At 36.2% G+C, this 25,126-nt stretch overlaps 1 protein-coding gene across 9 annotated transcripts in view; it reads left to right on the plus strand.

Annotated features, from left to right (window-relative positions):
• The window catches only part of BCAR3 (BCAR3 adaptor protein, NSP family member), a 112,979-nt gene that overhangs the window by 22,636 nt on the left and 65,217 nt on the right, over nt 1–25,126 (plus strand). For 5 of the 9 annotated variants that reach the window (XM_054212143.1, XM_054212144.1, XM_054212133.1 and 2 more), the window contains 2 exons: nt 14,325–14,442; nt 17,688–17,802. The exons of 2 other annotated variants lie outside the window; for them this stretch is intronic. In XM_054212143.1, the coding sequence (XP_054068118.1) occupies nt 14,356–14,442; nt 17,688–17,802 (202 nt within the window). In that variant the 5' untranslated portion in view covers nt 14,325–14,355. Of the gene's footprint in view, nt 1–14,008; nt 14,443–17,687; nt 17,803–25,126 lie in introns of those variants that run through there. 2 more of the 9 variants (XM_054212135.1, XM_054212136.1) reach the window with 2 other exon arrangements.

Genomic DNA, 25,126 nt, shown 5'->3' on the forward strand with positions numbered 1-25,126 from the left:
GGTGAGGCAAGGCTGGAGAGCCTTCTGATGAAGAGGATCAGTGCACAGGGCATTGTCACTGGAAGCTTGTTATAAGGAATGCCGCAGTACCCAAGTCAGCAGGTAAGGAAAGCTCAATGGTGATAACTTGAGAAATCAACAGAATCCAGCCTTTTATTTAAAGGTGGTTCATGGCTTGAATGCAGTAACGCTGCATCAAGGAGCAGGAGGGAAACAGGAAGGGACTGGAAATAAATCCTTTGGGCTATCTGCAGAAAGACCAATAAAATTGTTGTGTAGACAGACTTGGTAAAGCATGAAGTTTGCTACCACAAAATTAATCAAAAATACTTCGAACAAATTTGAATTGGCATCACAAGTTTAGACTGGCTCAGCATTTTGTGTTATCTACCTGTGGTGTTTTTTATCTGGTTCTAGGAATCCTGGCACTGCCTTTACCCTATCTTCAAAGGGAAAGGAAATAGTTCTTTGTTTATTAGACTTGCCCTCTTTTCACAAAAATAAGACTGGTAGCATTTTTGCAAGTAAACTCAGTTGATTCAAAGAAATTCCTGACTCACCAACAATGTTTTCCTTAACTAGAACACAGATATCTTAATATTTTGGCTAGCTAGCTCTTTGGGTTCAAAGGTGTAGTGGAAAAATAAGCTATTTCTTTTTGCAAATACGATCAGATGCTAGAATTTAGTAAGTAAAGGATCTGTCTGACTTTTACAGGCAGATTGACTTACTAAGAAGGTTCATGAAATTATGACCCACACTGCCCTTTGTGACTGAGCTCCCCATAAAGCAGCTTCTGAACTGTTGCATTCTTTAGCCCAAGTTTTAATGATACTCAGAATTTTTTTTTGTTATTAGCTGTCTCAATGGAAGTTACCTAGTCTTGTGAGTTATAGCCCTAAATGTCATGTATGCAAACATATTCAGTTTAGAAGAGGGATAGAACATAAATCTAAAATTAGAATAGAATTTAGGTTAAAACTACATTTGTTCCAGCTTTGCGCCTGTTGCTCTATAGATCATTCTCACTGAATACAATAGTTTATTTTAATAAACCTGACTCTGATCTTAAAGGTCTTTTTCCAACCTAACTGATTTTATGATTATTGATCATCTTCAGGAAATGCATTCTTTTTCTGTGTTAAGAATTTGATTAAAAAGAAACAAATCAGGGAGTGATTTTACTTTCCAAGAGGGTTGAATTTACAATTAAATTATTTTTCATTTCAGACAAAGTTAATTATTTCTGTTATTGCTTATTATGCACCTTTATGAAGTATATCTGGAGGTAGCAGGTAGTATGTTGTGTTCTGCTCTAAACCCCTAAACAGTTCTTATCATTTCATTATCTTTGCTAGGTAACCAGGCAGGTTACCTACCTTAATCTTAAGCAGTAAATGGTTTTGCCATTCACTTGCTTTAGAAATAATACTGGGAAGTTTTCTAACAGAGTATAAGTTGCTATGATATCAGTTTGTTATGTTCTATAAGGAAGAAATATTTTTATTTCAAAGTAATTTAATTTACTGTAAAAGGATAAAGAAGCAGCCTTTTATGTTAAATGAAAGCACCATGGCTTAGCAGGAATGTTTTCTTCCAGTTCTTTTAGATTTTATTGTTAAGTGTATTTTGTCATTAGGATTTGGTTTGTTGGTTTTGTGAGATTCAGTACATATCTGGAACAGTTACAATCTAAGTAATCAATATGAAATGTTTTGTCTAGTGTCTTTTCCTTTTAATCCATTATTTAAATAAATAGAAGTCATTTACATTAGGGGTTGTGCTTGAAATTGGAAAATAAAAGTCAACAAAACTGAGTCCATAGATGGCTAGGGAAATGAACCGGGTATGGCTTTGCAGCTTGGGGTACCAGACTAATGGGGGGAGTGAGAGGCAGAGAGAAGGGAGGAAGAGACAATTGCTGTTGTTAACTACACAGTTCAGAAGTTTAGAGCAGCTGAGCAGTAAGAATACATGTACATGAGAGCAAAGGCTGGTTGCGGAGTAGAGAGGCCCAAGACTACTAATCTGTTGCAGAAAAGGAGAAGCCGAGCTCTGATAAACCAAGACTTTTGTTCTTATCTGTTTCAATGCAACATCATCTGGGTTTGCTCAAATCACCTTTATCAGTGCCTTAAGCTAAAAAAATTAATTTAGCACTGGGTATGTGAGGACTGACAACAGTTCTTTCTTTGTTACACTGCAATAAACTGGAATACAGGGGCATAACGAAGCACAACTTGAAAAGAGAGTGTTTGTCCCTTGGTCATAATTTAGCGAACACACACCTGTGCTATATTTTGTTGTTATTACTGCTGCCAGTTTGATTCTTATCACCAGTCTAACTTGGTAGATTAGATAGCATTCAGTTCCTATGGTTAATTGGTCATGTGAATATCTCAGCCTTTTAAAAAAAGTTACATTATTTGTAGAACAACTTGAAAGAAAGACCTGAATTTACCATAAAAGTTCAAGTACCAGAGGGCAAATAAAAAGCATATTGTTATTAAACAAAAAATTGTGGGGCCTGGTTCAGGAGTTCTGTGTGTATGAGCAGCCTTATTAAAAAAAAAAAAAATTTCCTTGCCATTCTGAAGGGTAGAAGAGGTGAAGAGGAATCTATTCTATGACAAAAACATTTCAGAAGCCTATTGCAGTATTGAAAGGAGCAGGATGAGAATGTTTTAAATTGGATTAGTCTACAGTGAAATTTTAGCTTGGAATCACATGTATAATTTCATTTTTTCTTGATTCCCTGTCCCCACAGAGAGCTTAGCTAACATGCTGGCTTTAACCAGATTTCTGATTATATGGCATATGCACTTACAGTCTATTACTGTTGGGTGCATTATAGGCTCTGGCTGTTCAAGCTGAGAAGCAGCTGTGGAGCCTTTTCAACAGTACATGTTGGCTCCAGTTCAGCATTGCACGAACACTTATGCTGCTTGCGATTAGCTTCAGGTGCAGGTAGAATGAATTCCCACCTAGCTACAAAAGACCACATAGGCATATAGAAAGAGGAAAGACTTACTAGATTGTCATGATCAACACCTTTTGTTGAAGTGCTTGATGATCTTAGTTCTATTTGTTTATTTAACTAGAGTGTGCATCACATAAGTACTGTTACAGTTAGCCCTAGTCTTCAAAATACCTGCTAAGTTGCATGTACTGAATGAATTTGGAGACCTGTACTAATCTTTTCTGGTGAGATGCTAGGTTCATTAATACTTGATCACCTGATTTCCATCAGTTCACCTGCTAGGGCAAATCTGACCGGCATCAAGCACGAACATCAACCATTTCTGTCAATCAATAAGCATACACAGTATACTATTCATGTTAACTTCAGGCCAGTTGCAGAAGGATGGACAATAACTAGCCTGGGCATAGAGTGAAAGAATTGTCAATGTGCTAGATCAAGTATTGTTAAAATCTGCAAGAGCAAAGTGACACTTCCAAAATTCTTTGAACTAATTTGCACTCGTGGAGCAGGTTTGTGCCAGATCTGCACTCCAAATGAAGTGCAAGAACATCTGCACGGAATCAGACCAAAAGTGTATCAGTCACTTCACAGGATAAGCTTATGCTTATAAAAGCGAACAAAGAACATAAGAATACAGGGATACTTAATACCCCAGGATATCACCACAGCTGTTGGTAGTTCATTGAATTTTCACAGATTTTGGTTGTCTCTGTGTCTTTGTTTTAAATAATTTTTGATTTTGTTGTTTTGTTTTCTCTGCACATGCTGTCTTTTAAGCTCGTTGATACTTTGCTAGCCAGAACATCTGTGGCGGTATGTTCCCCATTGAATAAGACTGTGAAAAATGGCTTCCTCTGTTTTAGAGCTGCTGCTTAATAATTAAAATATGTTGATGATATGAAGTAGAGAAAGTTGCACTTCTGTTATGCAAGGAAGGCAAATGAGGGGTCGTTAGTCTAGGCCTTCCATAAGCAGTACATGAAGAATGGTGAACCACTGTCTTAGTTGTTTCTGGTAAGCTGCTGGTGGTAGGTATTGGCTGCCTACCAACTGAAAATACCTGGTTTGAAGTCTGACGTAAGGATGAAGTAACTCAGTGTTTGTGGTATTATTTGTGAAATGTCTGGAAAACAGAGCTGTATCACAGGAGAAAAACGAATAGATACATTCCATATAACTGAATTATTCAGACACAATAGTCTGAGTAGATGTTAAGGCACACACTTTAATTAGCTGTGAATGATAATCTGCTGTGTGGTTGCTGAGTCGTTGAGTCAGCATGAATTTAAATCCAGATTGGTATTTTGTAGACACTTTTATCTTTACATAAGCATTGGCTGGATCAGCTCGTGCAAGTCGAGTAGTGTTTTGTGTTTGTTTCTCTGCAGTCTTTAATAGATTTGCAAATGTCAGACAGAACTAAAAATCCAGGTTAGATGTGTCATTTCAGTGCCTAGCCTGTCAACAATATTTATGCTAATGGTTTCTTTTCAAATAATTCGGTATCCTTAAGTCTTTCACAACAATTTGTCAAAATTTTACCAAAACCATTTTGATTATGATAGCTGTAAAACAACGATTTGAACAAGGAAACATGAAGCAAATCAGGGATTAAAATAAATGAGTGAGAGTATTGGTAGTCTGCTCAGTACACTGTGTGATATTGCACATTGCTACTGGCTCTGCCTGCTCTGATCTATGATTGTAAAAACCACTCCTCTAGGTTCAGGCTGAACAGCATGTGTAATGTCTGTGACAGTTTGAGCCCTTGGAGATGGAATTGGTTGAACAGAGTAGTCTATTCAGATAAATGCAGGGGATGCATTCACATGGAAATCTTTCCTGGCACAGTTGATACAAAGTGTGAGTGAAAGAGGAAACAAAAAGGAGCCATAGAGAGCTTCACCCAGCACCATAGATCAGCAGAGCTTCATTGTTCACGATACACGTAAGTTACTTTACATCACAACAGTCTCACCCAAAGTTTTAAGATGTAGTGGTGAGACGTAGTCCTACAGTAAGACATTACTTTAAATTCATTTGAAACCTGATTCTCATTTATGTGTATAAATAAACCATGTTATGCGATTATAGCAGCAAACTTTAAAGTGAAGTGATTTTCATCTTCCTTAAAAGCCCATGGCTGTTTTTCTATAGTACTGAAAAGTTGGATGAGTCCAGTTTAAATCGGTAAACAGGGTAGAAAAAAATGCAGAGCTAGCTGGTACCAGCAAAAGCCTGGTTTTATGTCTAGGAAATCTGTATTTTTCTGGATTTTGCTGTGTCAGATGTCCTTCCACTAGGAGGAGTTGTCATCATATACTTACACTGTAAGAGTATCAAACTTGTGCTTTAATTATTTAACTCATTTGATGGAAAACCCAAATGTAACTTACAATGTAAAATATCTATAAAATTCAGTTATATCTGACTGGCTTGCTTTACTTCCTGGTAATTGGTATCAATATAAATATGAAAGGAAGCTTACAGCTGGTGGTATCTTAGAAGCAAACTTATGTTTGTCATTTACGTTTAGGGCAAAAATTGAGTGCATTTCCCAGAGATTACAATTTCTTTTTAATTTCATGTTTTCCATGGAATATTGCAATAACTTGAGATTTTCAGAGTTTTAAATTACGTTTTAATAGTCACAGTTAAGGGAAAAGCTTGAAATTAAATGCCAGGGTGTCTAGAAAGCCCAAGAAAGAGGCAAGAAGGGAAAAAGTTACATCTTATATGTGCACAGTCTTAAGATATTTTTTGTTTAGTTGTTTCATGTTTAACACTTAGTTGCAAGTACTGATTATGACTGAAAAATATGGTGCTTTAGAAGTATGGGACATACTTTCATTTGTATTTTGAATTCAATGTAATATGGTTACTGCTTGAATTTAAGTGCTTCCTTTGATGTGTTTGCCATTCAAGTGTTGCAAGACAGTGGTACACTTGGTGGTGCACAGTTTTGCTTTGTTTCTCATACTCTTGTCCAGTAGTCATCTCTTTTCATCAAATCATGAAGTATGATTCTAGTAAAATGTATGTTTTGGTAGTTTTTCAGCAATACAGCTTCTGCATAGACTCCTGTGGGATAAAGAGACAGAGACCTTAGTCAAACCTGTCCTTTCATTAAGAGAAGGGGACTGCTTAAGACGTATATCAGCTTGGTATGTTTAAAAGACTTTCAGATTGTTCTAGAGCAAAAGAAAACAGATGTTTAAACCTCTAGGGTATCACAAACCAGCACTGAAGTTTTCCATGCAGCGTTACTATTTCTCTTGTCTAAGGGCCTTGATTTTTGCGCTGAATCAAACAGCTACGGTGCCTTACAGGGCTGCCACTCCCAGCTGTCTTTCCCATCCCTTTGCTGTCGTTGTTTCCACAACAGAGTTGGCAGAAATAAGAAAGTCGGTGCCTCACTTGCTTTATTTTGCAGTCCAAGATGTATGGTGTATGTTTACATGCAGACTGTGATCTGGATGGCAGAGGAGTCCGTAACTTGCAGCAGAATTTGACAGGAGACTTAATGTCTCAGATTCTCACTTTTGCTGTTTGACCACTTCCTCATCATTGCTTGCTTTGGGCCAGCACAATCTTTCCTGTGGCTGTACAGTGAAGGAAATGAGACCTGATTTGGCTTGAAATAACAACCTGTTCCTCTGGGTCATTTTCTCTGCCGGATCAAGTCTCTGATCCGCTTACCTGCATGGTCAAGCAAGTGCTGGTGCTGTCACAGCAAAGGAATCAGTGCAAGGGAGGCACAAACACCTTGAGTTGGAGACTAGGAATAGATGGTAACTACATAAACTGGCTTCAGCATGCTGGCACCAGACATGTAACCATGGCTGAAAGCCACTGAAGACTAATGGTTATAGTCAAATGAATTTGACAGAGAAAAGCAAAGCAGTGTGTATACAGTCTATTGGAATACAAATACATTTCTTCTCTATTCATTTTTACAGCTTTTATTCACAGCTCTTGAAAGCACAATAGCCAAATGCTTGGTAGAACCAGAAGAAAATGGTTCTTTTACAATATATTAAGTGCACGTGTAATATAGAGAAGACATTTCCACATTTGTGGACAATAAATCTTCACATTTTATGTGGCCAGTACAAGTAAATATCAATTTATGTTAGCTTACGAGTTTTTGCTATATTCCAGAGTCTCAGTTTAATTAATTTTAATGAGGTCTTGTAGAAGAAAAAAAAAAAAGGGGGGAAAATAAGATTAAACTCTAAAAAAATTTGTATCAGTTAGCCAAAGACTTTGGGCTTTTTTGTTTGTTTGATCCAAACCAAATTTTATTATTCAAGTTTTTTGATTTATCTGCCAAAGTAAAAAAAACTATTTGTCTGTTCGGCACTGAAGAAGTCAACATTGAAAATGCAAATATATTTCCAAATTTTTTGACATGGTGATATACAACCTAACAGTAGCTTAGCACAGTTTACGTTAGCCATTACTGTATACTGCCAGCAGCATGGCATGGTCTGTGCAAATGCGTAGTGCCTTTGGAGTGGTCTAATTGATTTGCTTGGACTGGTAATATTTAGGATGCTGGTTGCTTCAACCAGCTTACCCCAAACTACTTAAAACCCCAGTAAGTATTTGTTTGCATTCTCAATATGTACAAATGTATTTATTTTGAATTGCTGATGTGACTCATTACACAGGAATGTCAGTCTTTGAATCTATTTTAAATTGGATATCTAAAAGAGAAATTCTCAATAGTTTCTTCTATGTTTCAGTAAAAATCACCACCAATCAAAATAATACACTGGAAAAAGTAGAAATGTAATGATGATGAAAATTCAGCTGTGTGATACGATTTATGAAAAGCTAACTGTAGCTAACACCTAGCTAGCTCTAGCAGATAACATTTGCAGTGAACATTTTCATGTTCACTAATTTGTCCTTTTAGTTTTCTTTCTTCTGTTCAGTTAATCTCTCCCAGCACAGTATGGGATTATTAAAATGAAGAAAGTTAAGTACATTAGATACGTGGTTCGACAGCTATTTTAGAAACTGCTAATTACTATTGCTTATGCTCTTTTGACAACCACCTTCATTTTATAGATATTTTAATTGTAAGACTGCATCTTTTTTCTGTTACGTAGTATGAACAACACCAGAAAGGAGTCAACTCAGTAGCTTCCTTATGTTCTTTTTGTGGTCGAGCTTACTGAGTACCTGCTCGTGCTCCCTTCGCACTCCCTCATGTATACTTCCAGATTTTTTCTGACATCTATTCAGTTGCCCGTTCCAGTTCCTTTGCATGCTGCCTTATGGAAATAGCTTGACCTCGTATTTTCTCCTTTTCCAGTACTGTGATAGCACCTTGGGTCTCTTACTGCTGTTTTGACTCTGCATGCTTACATGGTACTGAGAATAGTTTTATGTTAACAGCTGATTCATAAATGCAAAGGCATTAATAGTTCAGGTCCAGACTATATGGATATAATTAGTTTCCATGAGAATTGAATATGTATTTCACTTTACTAGGCCACAGATTTTCTGAACTTAATTTGCATATCTTTATGTTGTCTTAAGTAAAATAATTGAATCAGCCACATTTCTTTCCATGATTTTCCTCTTCTTGTGTGTTTTTTGCATCTTGTAACAGGGATTTATCAGAGGTACTAATTTGATTGCTTTTATATCTTTGTTTTATTTTGTTAAACCATCATCATTGTAAGAACATCAGCCTTTTTTTTACATTATGTTCTTATGCTTTCTTTTTCCTTCTCCATGCTTGATGCCCTCTGCGTGTGGTTTGTACGTAGGTCGCATACCCCTCTGTGACATTTTCTTATGTAGGCAATTCTTCCCTTGTAAGGTGTTTTTTGATGGAAGTCTAGAGATAGAATCTGACTGTAGTAATTATTACATGATGAGTAGCTGTTGCCTATTATTCCTTTTCATGCAGAGTTAAGCAAAACTTTAAGGTTTTTTTTCAAGAAAAAAAAAAAAACCAACAGTGGTAGCTTATCTTTGATGTCATCCAGTTTATATGCAATGTACCAAGCTCTGCTTCTGTGAATATAAGAAGATTGACATGATAGGGGAAACAGGTTTTTTTTTTTTTTGGTCATAGTTTGCCACAGTCTTTGGCCCAAGAAGTGCTTTCTCTGGACTGTCTACTGGACAGTGCCAGTATTTGTTTACTCAGTGTCTTGACACTTTGGGTCTGCTGATGGATTGCTTTTCAGGTATTTCTCCAACTTCTGTCTCTTGCCCTGTCTTGCAGATGCCCTTCCCTTTTGCTGGCAGAAAAGATGGAGATGGCTTTATAGTACACTGGTTTTGACCAGTGTATTTCCAGCCTGTAGCCTTATGAGATTAGGAGAACCATGCTCAATTCTTAACTAGAAAATTTCCATTTTTTGTTTAAGGCAGTAGGCTAGAAAAGTCTCACAGAAATTATGGTAGTTCACTGTATTAACAAGCCCTGGAGAAGGTTGCTTTTCTCACTAAGATATTATCACTGCCATAGAGATGAAACAAGCTTTGGGTCATTGACTGGTATCTTCTTATTTCACACTCTGTATTTAGTATTCCTTTTACAGAACAGTCAGCTTCTGAGATTTTTCCAAAATACACAGATTTACTGTCTTAAACTGTACTACTGACAACATGCTTTACACTTGGCAAATTGTTTAAAGAAGGGAGAGGAGAAGTAGAAACATGACCTGGGCTGCAAAAGAAAAGGTAGCACTTTGGTCTTAAGATGGTAAAATCTCTGAGAGTTGGCATCACAAGCATGATGACCACTTCCAGCTTTTCTAGTTTTTCATTCTACTGTGTTTAGAACCTGGCGCTCCAGTGGCAGAAACTTTCTGCCATTCAAACATGCATTACAATGGAGCATTCAAGAAATACCTGTCTAAATCACTCAGTTAACCATAAATAGTTAAGATGTGATCAGCAGAGAGAGCAGACCTTTGGTCAGTGTTATTACTTAGTGTCAGAGTACAGGGCCTGAGGTGTACAGTATGTGGTATGGGAAGATCAGCTTTATTGAAGCTGTAATTTAGAGAGTTTGTTGATTCACTGATGCCAGAGGAAAATAAAGATGCATCTGAAAATGAAAGTACACCTGAGTACATCTGAAAACAAAACTGATGGGCCCTTGATTCAAGGGAGCTAGTTAGGAAGGCATGCCAAGTACAAGTGATTAAAATCCTTAAGAAAACTCTTACTCATTCAGCTGTCCAATTAATCAATTTTTGCTAATAAATGATTGCGTCACAGCAGGAGGCTAGTCTTAATTTGGAAGTACAATACAAGTCAATTTTGCTAAAGTAGAAAGGCACAATAAGAGAAACGATTTTCCGGATGAGATGAAATTGCTGTCTCTGCTGGCTCACCTGAGGCACTTTGGCAGGGACAGGATTACACCATGATACATGGCTTGCTCCTTGTCATATCACAGCCTGAACCCCCAAGGGAGACTGAAAAAGGAGCATGAGTAAGTCCCGCAAATACTTATTATATCCACACAGTGATTTGGAGTAACTCAACGTTGGTGTCTTGATAATACACACATACCGCTTTTAAAAAGTTACAGTGAAGCTAGTTTGATGTAACCATAGCTGAATTAAGAACCTGGTATTACATGTGACTTACTTTGTGTCTGGAGTATAACAAGCCAACGTCAGCAGCATCATCTTTTGATAGTTTTGGGATATTGTGATAGAGGAAAGAAGAGGACTAGTGAATTATCAGTAAATTAAAGCATTGGATTTAAAAGCTACATAAAAACACCTTTCTCTGTGCTTTTGCTTCAAATATGCCCCAATATGTATGATTGCAACTGTAAGCGCATTTTTAAGATAATACAGAAAAGCACTCCAAAAGTAAAAGCTATGTCCAGTTCAGTAGATCAGAGTGCCACTGTAGGAACCTTCCATTATTACCCATTTGATAACTTCTTGGCAACAACTTCATTTCATCAAAGCCTCTGAACAGCTGGTGTTTGGAAACAGAATAGTACAAATCTTGGTTGGATTTGAATTGTTTATTTTCATGTAAAAAACCCTGAAATTGTACACAATTCGTGTGTAATACTGCAAGACCTTTCACATAAGGATTTCAAAACACTGTAACTTCACTCGTGAATTTATTAAGTAATAACAGAAGGAAAAGTCTCGCTGAATAAATAGAAGCAAGTCATGCAGCATCCCATAAAAATCTGGTGACCTGACTAAGCCTATGACGATCTCTTTATTGCAGGAAACCTGAGATGTACAGGAAGTGACAGTGTTTAGAATGGGTAAATAGAACCTAGATCTTGTGTCGCCCTCCAATACATGCTGTCATCTTATATTTTTGTTTCCTTCCTTCCTCTGGAAGGGAAGGATTTTCATTTCTCAGTGGGGTGAAAAAAATACGTGCCCAACATCTGCCATACACCTTATCGGTGTGTTTATGATTGTGTCTTAGATGTTAAAAAATGTTAGCATTACCTGCCCTATGCAAGGGTTAAGCCTATTTTCAGAAATAAACATAAATAGTGTAAAAGTAGAATAACAATAGGAAACTCCCTCTGCCTAAAACCAGTTTTCATAATGATATATTTTAGGGTCTTTTCTAATTTATTTTGTAATTCCATTTTACTCTTAACCTTGATTAGGCTCTGAATATATCTTGTGTCCTGACCACTAGGTCGTACCCTGCATTCAATTAACAGTGTAATATTGGTTAAACAAGAGATGTTTGAGTTAATGTTTCTGTTACCTTTCTTCACCAACACTACCATTAGCAGAAAGATTAGAAAGGCAATTAGTTATCTTGTGGGAGAGAGGGGATTTTTTTTCTTCTCTTTCAGCTGTAGGAATAAATTTTTCATTAAAACGGTAGGGAAAAATCCACAAGGGTGTCAAGGAAGACTTAATAGCACATCAACATATGCCATAAAATAATCACATTCAAAGGTGTAAGTGCAGTACATTCGAAAACAACACATCTTGTATCTTTCAGTATCTTGTCATATAAGATTAACATCATTTTCTGCTTGCACTTGAATTTCCTTTGGTATGGGGGTTTGGAGGCAGGGGGATTATTAGTGGGGTTTTTTTGTTTGGTTGGTTTTTTTCATTTGGTATAAATTAATAACAGAGCAAATGCCAAGTAAGATTAGATAGCCACTGTTTGTCACTATATTGCTTAAAGAGAATGTTGCTTTCTGGAAATTCTGGGATTCCTTTCACGTTTAGTGCAGAATTTCTTTGTTCTGGCATGATGTGTGGTGACTCTCCACCAAATGTTGTAGATACTTGTTAATTGTCACGTGCTAGCATGGAAGACAAATATTCAAAATTAAATATAAAATTTTTAGTCTTAAAAAATATATTCCTAGTGAAGTTGTTAAACAATTTTGAAAACAAATTCATTTTTGACAACAAAATTAAAGTCTGTGACTGAAGTGTATGAACCAGAGAAGAGCTATTTGTCCACAGTTTTACTAATGTCCTAACCAACTAGCTGTGTTTTCCTTTTATCTCTCTGAAAATCATATGCCTTTCATGCTGACCATCTTGCAATCTGAAAGTACCTGTTTAAGGCAAGCCAATAAATGAAATATTTCAGTGGCTGAGCTTGTCCTCGCCTCACGTAAGAATGTTCTTTGTGGCTTTGACATTCCTCAAAGAAATTCTTTTGTGGTGTGTCTACTAAATGTTGAAATGTTCTGATTGTTGTTACTCCACAAGGTGCTTTTAGTTACTGCAATACCACCATTCTTCAGACGTATACTTGTCATCCATAGCCTGCAATGTTTTCACAATAATACAAAACCTGTCATAAAGCAAGTAATATAGTGGACTATTCTGACAGAGGATAGAGGGATTTCACAATGTGTTTTACAAATTAGCAGGTTTGTTCTTTAATAGATCATGAAGTGACAAATTCAAAGATTGCAGCATCCACAGTGTGATGGTGTATGTGTCTCTGAAGTGTAACCATTTTGACTTGTTTCCAAGGTTGACCACTGAGTCAAAATTCATAGTGACTTGCAAAACACTGTGTGTCTTACTAACGGTACTTGTTCTGATTTAAATGCTTTAAAAATATTTCCAGGAATGTATTGTATTTATAAAAAAAAAAAAAAAAAGCTTCAGTACTTTTCTAGTGCTCCAAGAATCATAAAAGTTTCTTTGCTGACCGTAACATGTCAGCCTTTGGGCAGCTTCTTGTCACATGTTCAGAGTAGACAGATGTGTTGGAACAAGTGGTTTGTGGCCGGAAAATCATAATTCCAGTTGGTTTATACAGAGCTAATGAGCAAGTACTTTTCCTGAAGTATAGATGAGAGGAAAATCTTCAAATAAAAAAAAAGTATCAAAAATGTATGATTAAAGACACTACATGTCTGAACATGAGCGTTTCCTGCTTCTGGAGTCAGTGCTCTGATAGGAAGCATTCAGGTCACAAGTTTAGAATTGGGCATCCTTGAATTTATTTAGTATATGCTCCAACTTGCAAATAGAAATCTCTTCACAAACTCAGCAATTTTTTGGAAGCTTAAGTATTTGTTTATGTAGATCTTGCATAACTGCTTACTTAGAGCAGCGATGTTGGGAGAATATCTTATGTGTCTGTCTTCTGTCTTCCTGTGACTATCATGTGTCCATCTCACTGTCTATCTTTTATTTCATTTTAGCAATTGGAAAAAAAGTAACAAAAAGTATTTTTATTTACAGTTAACTTGAATTCAGATGACATCATGACGGAGGCCGAACTGTAACAATCTCCCAGTTGCTTTTGTCATAGGAATACTCTCTAACAGGTTGACTTCAGCTGCGTTCACATCTTGAACAAACATCACCCACAGAACCTTTTTCATTTTGACTGTCTTACAGAATATGCAGTTTCATTCACTTCCTTCATATTCCTACAAATAACACTGCTCCTTTTGCTATTCCACTTAACTTTTTACATTTTGTCCATTTTGTCATATGTGTTACACGTGTAAGAAGAATGTCATTGTCACTGAATGAGCATATTGAGGAACATTCTCTTTGAATACAAAGGCTGAGTATTTTTTAATTGATGCTACAGCATTGAATGACTGTTGATTCATCTTCTAAAAGATTAATTCAGCTGTGAGAACTAAACAAAATATAGTCTTCAACATTCCGTTTGTTACAAGGATTACAATGAATTAAATGTAATAATTCTAAAGCATAGCTAAATACCTATTACCAAATGTCCAAGAAAGTATTAATATCTTTGTCCATGACAGTAGAACTTCCATGCTATTAAGTGCTTTCGAAGTTGTTCAGTTGTTTAATGTTCCTAAGCAATAGCATTTGTAATTGGGTTTTGGTTTTGTTTTTCAGAGTCAAAGGCATTGTGAGTTGAGGGAATAGATAATGAAGTATCTACCCATTTCTAACTGGCTGACTCAGCTTGGTCTTGCAGAATATTGCACGCTCTTTGAACAATATGATGACATAGAGGTAGGAATTTGGCTTTTTCAATAAAAGTCTTGAGAAAATGTCAAGCAAGGTGATAATAATGCAAGTGATTAATGTTCCATGATAATGATGTTGGAGCAAAAAACCCAAAAGCTGATGGTTTGCTTTTGTCTTAGGAAATGGGAAAATAAAACCACTGTATTTTGTAACTGTGTACTAAAACTCACAGAGAAATAGAGTCATTTACTGGTGAGCTAGATAAAATGAATATTTTGCTGTTTCTAATGCTGCTTCTCCTATGTTACTCTTGACTGTCTCAGATTGTAACAAATAGGCGTGTCCACCAGAGCAAGAACACAAAGATAACTTTTCTTCTGCAAAAGTTAACAAATAAATTTATTTTGTAAAATTTAGAATTAGATAAAATATAAACTTATGTGCCAATTGTTACATGAAGTTGCTTATAGGTAAGTGGATACTATGTGGCTTAAGAATAATCTTTTTATTGCGCAAATATCACATTACAGAAGGACCCTACATCAGTCATCTTGAAAATCCCTAGAAATGTATTCAGAAATTCTTAGGAAGCCCTTTCCCACAGGTCTGTCTTGGTCAAAATTTCCTTTTTATTGTCCATTTTGCATTTTCCGTTCTTATCATCCATGTACAAACTTACAGACTCTTAACATATTATATCATTAATTAAATGCTTATTTGATGTGTTTTAATTCTGTTTTGCTGTATTCCTAATTCAGGAAATAAATGTAAAAAATAGAACTGAATATTCTCATCAACTCAAAATATCCTTGGATTGACTTTTAAACAATTTTTGTACTTTTTTTTTCTTGACACTAATCAAAATTTCACGAAGTGGCACTAAAGTTTATTTAAAATTTTCTTCTGTGTCACATCTGTCCTGTTTGTATACCAGAGTTCTCAGTGAGTGTCATGGTAATCTCATAAACTAAGTTAAATAAAAATAAAAGTATTTTAAATATAAGTAGAATTTGTCACAAGTGGGAAAAGAACAGTATTTTTTACTTTCCCACAGTGATTCACACTACCATTGTGACACAGAAGACAGAATATAGGACCATGGGAGAGCTGTTTTGACAGTCACCAAACAAACAAAAAAACCTTTAGCAAAGAGAATTTACAGTTTACCAAGCCTGAAAGCTGCCTGTAAAAAGGTTTTGCTGAAGTACAAAACTTTAAAATAGGCTTAGTACATCATTCTGGTTACAATGGACTTTTTTTTAAGTTCAAGGCCATGAGTCAGAATTTCAGTTCTGCAATATCTGTAGATTACAAGCATTATATCATGTCTTAGTTCCTCGGCCAAACTGGATATTTTCCTGAAACAAAACTTTAATTTGAGAAAATGCCTGACTTCCCTGACTTCACGAACTTGCTAACGTGCTTAATATTAGGCATATGCTTAAGAACCTTGTTGAACAAAGCTTCTAAGTTCTTGAAAGTCTAAGTAATTGCCTTTGATGTCTTCTACTTTTAAATTACTAATAATTACTAATAACTATTTACACTGGGTTTTTTTATCTCTGCAGTAGAAGGTATGATTATATCCATTTTGCTGAGGAGGACAGTGGTGCACAGTTTCTTGAGTTAAATTGTTTTTAGCTAAGTAGTAAATTCATGGCAGTAGAAGACAGAGTTCTTGGGTTTCAGTCAACTGCTCTAGCCAGTTCTTAAGCCAGACCAGAAAGCACTTATGATCTTGAATGAAGAAAGAAAACTTCAAGGCAGGAGACTGTTCCCCCTGACAAATAAAATTTCCACATATTAATGTTGTCAGCTACAAAATGCAGCAAATTCTTTAAAGCAACTTTAAAAAAAACCAAAATGTGTCTATAAAAGCTCCCACTTTGTTACCCTGAGCATATGCTGTTCAGTACCGGAGTTAACACCAAGCCTTTTTGTGTTCCTCCTTACAAGCTTTTTGCTAAAGTTTGAACAGCATTTATTACTGCATTTGTACTTCTTTGTGTGTGTTTTTTCTTGGAGGATGATTTTGGGGTTTGAGGGGGGAGGGTGTTGGGGTTTTTTGAGAGAAGCAGAGGGAGCCTCTGTCCGTGTCGCCAAAGCTGAAAAATCCTTTCTGATGAAATCTGATTTCATCATTAGTACTAATTTTTGCATTTAGGTAAACCTAGAATAAAGAGTAATAATTATTCAACACCCTTCTCTCATGTCATTAGATACATATGAGGTATCATTTGAGAAGCACTTAATATGACACTTTCAGGCATGGCTAAATTTCCCTAACAGCTTTTGAAACAGTTATAGCTAGTGACATAAAAAAAATGAGGCTTTCCTCAATTTTTTGAGGAAAGTCTAAATCAAAGAATGTCATGCTTTTGCAGTGGTTTTAGTTTGAAAGAAAGATTTTAAAATAACAACTTCAAAAACAGTAGCTCACTTAGAGTAGAAATTTTGTGTCAATTTTCTTATTTACCTAGGGGAAAAAAAAGTGATTTTTGTATTTTAGCATCCTAGGCCTGACTTTTCAAATCTCCATTAACAAAACAGGGAACATCCTATGGATTTCTCTTTATCTGGTTTACAGTGAAAATACAGAACAGTAAAAATGAAAAGAAATACATTTGATCATAAATTTTCTGCTTTGGATGTGTTTTCTTTTTGCTCTGAAAGATGTCATCATCAAATGAAATTTTGTACGTACTTATAAATCAACATAAAATTGAAATTTTGTACTGACTTATAAATAATGCTTTGAGTTATTCAGCATCTTGTTTTGAAAAAAAAAATAACGATTTTGTGGAGAGAAAGGTTCAGGTTTAATTAACAGTGTCACAACCCATGTTATCTACTAATTACAGTGAATATCCTCTTGATTATCCAGAACCCTCCTTTCCAATATTATTATGCCCCCCAATTCACTCTGAGATTTATCTTCCTTCGTTAGCTTAAGTACAATTGGCATATTGGAACTTTTGGGTTTGTTTCTTGTTTGTTTTTTTTTTTTTTTTATTGAAAGGAGTCATAGCTTTTAGAAACTCTCCAGATATCCTGACCAGTTGTTTTGAGGAAAAAATTTAGAGACAATGAATTCATTTTAAAAGATAAATTCTTCATCCCTTCAATGTTATACCTTATAATGACAAAGGGGCTTCATATAACACATAAATATACTTACGTTTGCTGTTACATAGCTTGTGATATCAGAAACAGCAAACCTATCTGAAAGAAATTCGAATTCTCCTGGACTAATAGGTATAGCATGTTCCTTACTCTGGCATTTGCTACAGGACTTACTCCATCTTACAGAAGTTGATCTTAGAAAAATGGGAATTGAAAATCAAGTCCACCGAACACACATCATTTCCAACATCCTGCTGCTTCAGGAGGTAGAAAAAAAGAGAGGTAAGATTTCCATGTTGTCTCCTAAAGACTAAGAGAATGAGTTAAGGCAACCCGAGCTTTCCTGTCACAAAGAGGTGATAAACTAATATCCGATTCAGCCTAGGATACTGCTCTGAATGCAGACACAGGGGTACTTTACACAGACAATAAGAAGAATAGCTAAACATTAATCTTGTGGCAGGGTTTTAAAAAATAATATAACCTGTACTTTTTTTCAGTGTTGTCTTTAGAAAAGGCTCCACTCATTTCACTTTCTGTTGCTCTCGCAGTCTTCTGCTTAACTAGATACAGTAATGTTAACAGACCATAATTGACGGAAGGCTGCGTCACAAATGTCTTCCTCACTTTGAAAGGTCGTATCAAAAGGTCTAAACCAAGCTACTTTGTGTACATGCCACCTCATCCCTAGCGAGGAGAGAGGAAGAGTGCTTACACAGGCAGTCCTGACTCTCATTTTCCATTTGGGACTCTGCTATGAATTAAGACTTGATCACTACATCTTTTGTTGCTTTTATCAGTTCAGTATCAAAATTCAACTCAAGTTCGTGAGAGCTGGAACAAGCCCTGTAAGACATTCTATTCTGAGTGGAAGGATATAGTGAGATGTTATTCAACTATGACTTATTGTTCAGGATATTTTGAAAATAGTCAAGAAGATAACAAGATACAAGTATTACGCAGTCCGCCCAATTATTCTAAAGATCACTGCCTAAGGCTTTTACGAATTTAATGTGAAGCAATGGTTTACTTGTCTAACATTCCTGCTTTTACCCTCTCTTGGTCAAAATAAAAAGACTTTTGGAGCGAGTGTAGAAATTGAATATTCATAAAATGTGTTTAGCTACTTCAGCTTTTCAGAAGAAACTAGAACTGGTTGTGTACAAGTATATCAGTATATTTTCTCAGTGTTTTCTGAGGAGTTCAAAATTGGTTTAACAATTACATAACTTCTACAGTTCATTGGTTTAACTTTCTTAAAATATTAAAATAAATATGATATTTTTGTAACTGCTACTGTGAACAGATTAGGAAATTACTCAAGTTGATTACTGCAGTGAAACTAGATGTATTTCAATTAGAATGTATTCTCATGTGGCTTTGTGACTGCATTTTGTAACCTTTTCAGGTACTGGAGTGAGGAATATATTACAGTTCTTAATGTAGCATTTTTTTTGGAGGAAAGGAGTGTTCAAACTGTCATTCACACGGTGAATTGATTTATAGATCATTATGTAACATTTCAATCAACTCACTGGCATGTTCCAAATTTTATTAATATAGCAACAACTTGTGATCAGCTTCAGATAAGTTGAGCTAAATCTAATTTTGCCATACTGCTGGTGATTGCAGTGAATTTGAATTTGAGTCAAACATTTAATCTTCAAACTGGAGTGTATGCCTGACCTCCAGGCGTATGTCTTCCAAGGTGACAGCATGATGCCATTTGTTTCTCTTTTTTGGTAGTTAAGTGCTAGAATTCTTTAAGCTAAGTTCTAGTAAAAGTAGTGGCGGTTCATATTTTTATGGGCATTTATCTTGGTGAGCAATGTTTTTGTTCACTGTCTGGTTTTGGCTAATGAAAACAATTCAGTGTATAATTGAATTATGTGCTTGAAGAAATAGAGCCAGCCAAATTGATCTCTGACTTGTTCTGTTTACACCAGGATATTTACATCCTAGATAGCTTTGTCTATTGTATTAAAAATTCTGGGAAGGCTGCAAAACCCATCAGTTCAGTCAGTCATACATGAGTGCAGACTCTTTTGTTTTCACGGTCGGGACTAATGGTTGTTATCTAGTCTCCAGCCTATTATGACATGGTTTTGTTTTGTGTCTGTCTTTGACAGTGCTGTGTCTAGGAGCAAAGCGCCTAATCAGTTACACTGAAATGCTTGTTTTCCAGCACTGAACTGTACTGAAGTCAGACATGAGAAAAAACCTTTTTTTTAAATCTTCCATTCTGTTAAATAAATACTAATGTCCTACTAATGTACTTAACAGTACAAAGCAAAGGCTATATAATGCTGTTTGCTGTTATTTTGAGCTTTAAACAGCAGCATTGTATTTGTTGCTGGTTCAACAGTTTCCAGACAGTCCTCGATGTGATAAGTCACTTTAATGTGTAAGCATTTTCACAAGGTTAATTTTATAGGACTAAGCGTTTCTTTGTACAGTGAAGTTAAGTTTTGGAAAATTTTGTCAAAATATTTTCAGTTTTCTTAAATGTTAACTGGTTCTTAAACTACTTTGAACAGAACGTGTCTCAGTACGCTAAGATTGGGATTCATCCCATCTGACTCTTAACTATTATTAATTACTGCAGAAACACAGCCCAAGATCTGTTCATTGACATAAAGCCCAGCAACACATTCGACCTGCATCAAATATGTGCACATGATCACATATCTGTTGAATTAGGCAGAGTACACAATACAAAGTTCACTACCTTTATGCTTTTACGCTGTCTTTATGCCAGCCAATGGTAGGGAAGTGATTAGAATACCTGGTTTGACGTGAGTAGCATTAGCTAATCAGTAGAAAAATAACCATTCAAAATTGTTAAACCACTTCAGTCCAGCAGAATGAATTCTATAGTGGGTCAGTGCTTTGAATAATGGGGCTCTGATATTTTTGATCTGTATTAGAAAACTGAAAGGCTGCTGTGCCATTGACTCTTGACCTTAATTGAAGCTGGGGTTCTAAAATGCCAGCCTAAGCAGTCTGTGCCCTCTTCACCTTTCCTTTAACTGCTTTTTCCCATCTCTCTCTCATTCCTTTTGTTGTCAGTAGAACTATCCTGCAGCTGTGTGGTGAACCCATTGGGAAATTTATCTGGCTGAAAACCAACTTTTTTCCCCCCTCATATTCATCCAGGCGAAGTCCCCATGCCAGTTCACTGTTCAGCTGGGCAAACACTTGTATGAGTACAAATGGCCGAGGAAGAGACAGCAGAAGTGAGGCCCTGCTGCCTGAAGGGAAGCCACAGCTGAAGGTCTTCTATTAGGAGGCAAGCCACTCTGTGCTCCCTCTAGGTATTAGAAAGAGACAGATTAATTGAGTTGATAATTCAGTGCACTTTCAATTTGAATTACCTTATGTAGGTGCCTGTATTTTTTTGTTGATTGCAGAGATATCCCAGGACGGCTGGGATCCTGGCAGGTTACTTGGCAAGTGCTGACAGCTGGTTGAATTAAATTAGGCCTAAAAGCTACAACTGCAGTTGGCCTTCTGAGTGCAGCCTTCAAAATTTCAAGAAAGCGTTTGTTTCCTTTTCTCTAAATCCTGATGATCTCAAATATTTGCTCAGGGCTTATCACTATATTTCACTTCCTTGCCAATCAAAGTACACAAGCGGAAAAATATTTCCAGTTTCTGCAAACTTTCTTCCTAAATGCAAAACTGTTATTAGTTCTGAACATACTTCCTACCACTCTTTCATGAACAGAAGACCACAAGGCTGTGTACTGAGTCACACTGATAGTTGCTCAAGTCCGGGATCTTGTATCAGATTGTGACAAAGCAGATGTCAAGTGAAACATGACAGAGCACCTCAACCCATAGCGATGCTTTCCCAGAATACTTTCTCAGCCTCTAAATGTTTAATCTAATGAAAATGAAGTTTCAAAAAGGTATGAATGTGAAGAGCCATAAATACTCTTTCTACAAGGCATTTGACAGTATCTTCCCTTTTGATGTGCACTGCAGCACGTTCTGGATCTTGGTGTCCTGCCATCTAGACAAGTATCCATTCATGTATTTATAGCATGCTGTGACTCCTTTGAAATGTTTGGTTTTCTCCTTTGGTTTTCTATTCCAGGGAAATCGTAGAGTCAGAGGGTGGGGCCTGCAGCTTGCCTGGGCTTGTCCCAGTACGGAATCAAGATGCATTCAAGATTTGGGTACTAAACCACTCCTAAGTAAAGCAAAATATGGTCTGTGCTTCTGTCTGTACTTATAGGAATGTTCTCAGCAGCTCTCTAGCACCTTTTTGTAGTCTTGGATGTGTTTGTTTGGCATTGCAAAGAAGCCAGGAAATAACACATCCTCTTCTAGAAGTAGCTGCTTCTGTTTTGAGAGAAACTGATGACAAATTAAGTGTAATCTGACTCCTGTATTACACAAAAAGGTCTTCCTTCCCAGTACATGAGGCATAGCGCTCTGTCCTGTAACAATCAGCAGTTCAAACCAGACATCCTGAAAGCTATAGCCCAGTACTTATAGAGTAGTGCTCCAGGAAGGAACTGTGGTTTTCTCAGTGTCCTCTAATACAACTAAAGTAAGGTTTGATGCTATGTGGGACTGGGACAGCGTGATATTTAATCGTGTTACCATATCGTGCTGCAGTTTTTAGGGGTGTGGGTTTATTACTATTTCTTATGACCTACAGTAAAAGAATAAATCAGGTTTCAGATGTGTTGAGGAATCCCACCATGATGTGGCCAGCTCCTTCAGCGCAGTAGAAATATTAACCTATAGAGAGGGTAATGTAAATATATAAATGCAAATGTCAATTTTTATATAATAAAAAAATACCTTGGATATTGCCAGATATGGAAGACATTTCTTGGTTCCTTTATAATCATGAATTTAAATACGGAATTACTTTGGAACGCTTTGTATCATTTGACTATTAAAATGTTTGTGTACGTTTATAAGTATTCATTATGTACTTTTCTGTACATCATTCATTGAGTTATGAGTGGAAAGATACATAGAAAGCTAAGTGACAAGGTTTTTCTAAGGTGTTCTAAGAGCTAGAACTTTGTTTTTCTAGTATCTTCTTTTACTGAGCTGAATTCTGATTAATGGCATTTTATGTCTTAATGTGATTTCATTAATATATTAGAGTGTTTTCCTTTGAGACGCTAAAGGTATAAAGGATCTTTCCTTTTTGTCTTGTATGGATTTTCTTATACAGAGAGATTACAGTTTTAATAGGATATATATTTGGATCTCTTAAAATTTTATTTGTCTTACAAAGAAGGCCAGCCTTAATGGATTTAAATAAAATATATGCATTGACGTAATTTATTGTGAGTGAATATAAAATAATATGCAAATCTGAATTAGATTAAATGTAATTAATATTCCATAACTTCCAGCTTTTGGTTGGGAAAAGAGATTTTGCATTTAAATTCTTAAATAACTGTTTCTGCATATGTTGTATTTCTTGCCCTGCTGCACTAGTTTAAAGTATCAAGTGCTTTCTTGACATGTGGGTCTTCTGCTTGTCATTCATTATATAGAAGACATAAGATGTGTGCTATTAAGAAGGAAGATGAGCGAGCAGTACACATCCTTGCTTGTGACAATATAGAGACAAGTCCACCTTCAAAGAAGGTGTAAAATAACTGAGGCACTCCCTCATGTATTTTTATTAGATGGCCAAAATAATTAACAAAAAACAAAAACTGTTTTTGCCTTGTCAAACCCAGATATCTTGCCTTTGACACTCTCAGATAAAGCCCTTTTACTCACTCTGGTTTTGTTGCTTCTCTTTGAAACATTACAAACACAATCAGAGTGCTTTGGAGCAGTGGTATGTAGTGTCAACCTGGCAGATTCCAGACCAGTGCTAAAGTATTCTGGTAGCTTTGCCTGTAGATGGAGAGGAGGCTGCTTTGAACCCTTTCATCTGCGTAAGAGTTAGAGGTGGTATTGCTACCCATGTGGTCTATTTTGCTCTCACTGACAGACATATGGATTTGAAGGTTTTTGGCATTTCTGTTTGAGGATGCCAGAATTGTAGATGCTGTTGTTACAAAGTTGTAAACATACACCTCTGACTATACCATTGCATCTGTTAAAAGTTCCAAATTTGTTTATTGCTGCTTTCTGGCCTTCTGTTTATCCTTGTCTCTACATCAGTTAAGTTCTAAATGAAAAAGTCCCTAGCATCTGTCACATGCACAGAGAGGCTGTTAATTCTCTTGTATTTGAGACTTTTTACAGAAACATGGAAAAACAGAAGTTTACAAGGAAATCTTAGCTCCGTAGTAACAGTTCTTCTACTGCTAGAAGCGAAGAGAGGAAAATGAAGAGTAGGAGGGGTAGAAAGGGTAAAGAGGAACCAATAAAACCTTATCCAGCTTCTTTCTGGTATTGTCTTCCCATTTAATATGTCATTTACCAAAATTAGTCAATAAAAGGAAACTGGTTTTAGTGCAGTTTTATCCATGTATTTCAAACTTGTGAAATAGGTCTGTCTAATCTATGCCAGCACAAGCTGTTTGACATGATTTTCAATACCAAATTGAAGGCGGAGTGGGAGGAACATAACATGTTATTGTCACAGAATATGTGCAATAATTTATTTTTACTGATTTTTTTTAATTACTTATTTTTTTTTGTTAAAGATGATACTCACTTTTCTTGTATTATATTTGACAAGGGCTGTACTTAGGTTTTTTGGTTCTAGCAGTGTCTGATACTAGCTGACTCAAAATACATGGAATTCTGTAGCCCTGAGAACTTGCGATAGCTACAGTGAAAACTTTTTTCCAAATCCTTCCAAAAGTTTTGGTTTCTTTCTGACTTAAGATTTATAATAGTGAGCTGCAGATTAGAGGAGTTTAACACTAAACCAATTTCTATTGAAAAATACTGATTTGTCAGAAATAAAGTTTTTAGCCAGTAGTAAATGAAGATCAGACATCTGGTGTTATATGTATCCAGTTTGTACTCTTCTAGGTCTGCAAAAATTAAATGTGCTGTAGCCAGAAGCTCCAGCAAGCCAGAGCATGTCCATGCTCCAGTTTGTCACTGAATGAGCTAAGATTTATATAACTCCTCAAACTCTCCTGCTTTACTACAGCATTATTTCCAGGATCGTCAGCTATGGGACGTTCTTGCTTGCAAACTTCTCTGAGGCTAGGGATCACAAGTTTTCTTGACTGTGACTCGTAACAGATAGCACTTTGGGAGTTTCTGAAAGACTTCATGTCTCCAGATCTAAGACAGACCAAATAGCCAGACCGGTAGCTTTGTTATTGAGGTCTGGATAGCTGATGACTTAAACTTGTCCATTTCAGTTGGCAGCCCGGGGAGACCTTAGAAAGCACAGTTGCCGTAACTTATAGTTTTCAAACAAAATATTGTCAGATTTCAAGTACCGGAGCATTTTTCACTTTGTATTGTCATTCTAATTTGGCCAGATATATCTTTGATTAATTTGAAAATTACCAGCAAATAAACTTGATTTCCTAGCCAACAGTTCTGCTGATCATTATTTTTTCTAGGTGGCATCTGTGGGAGTTAAGGGAATGCAGCATTTTATTTGTTTGGGTCCTTTCTCTTCTAAGACAAGTCTAGAGTAGAAACTTGC

Source organism: Rissa tridactyla, chromosome 8 (assembly GCF_028500815.1).
Source record: "Rissa tridactyla isolate bRisTri1 chromosome 8, bRisTri1.patW.cur.20221130, whole genome shotgun sequence".
NCBI classification, from domain to species: domain Eukaryota; kingdom Metazoa; phylum Chordata; class Aves; order Charadriiformes; family Laridae; genus Rissa; species Rissa tridactyla.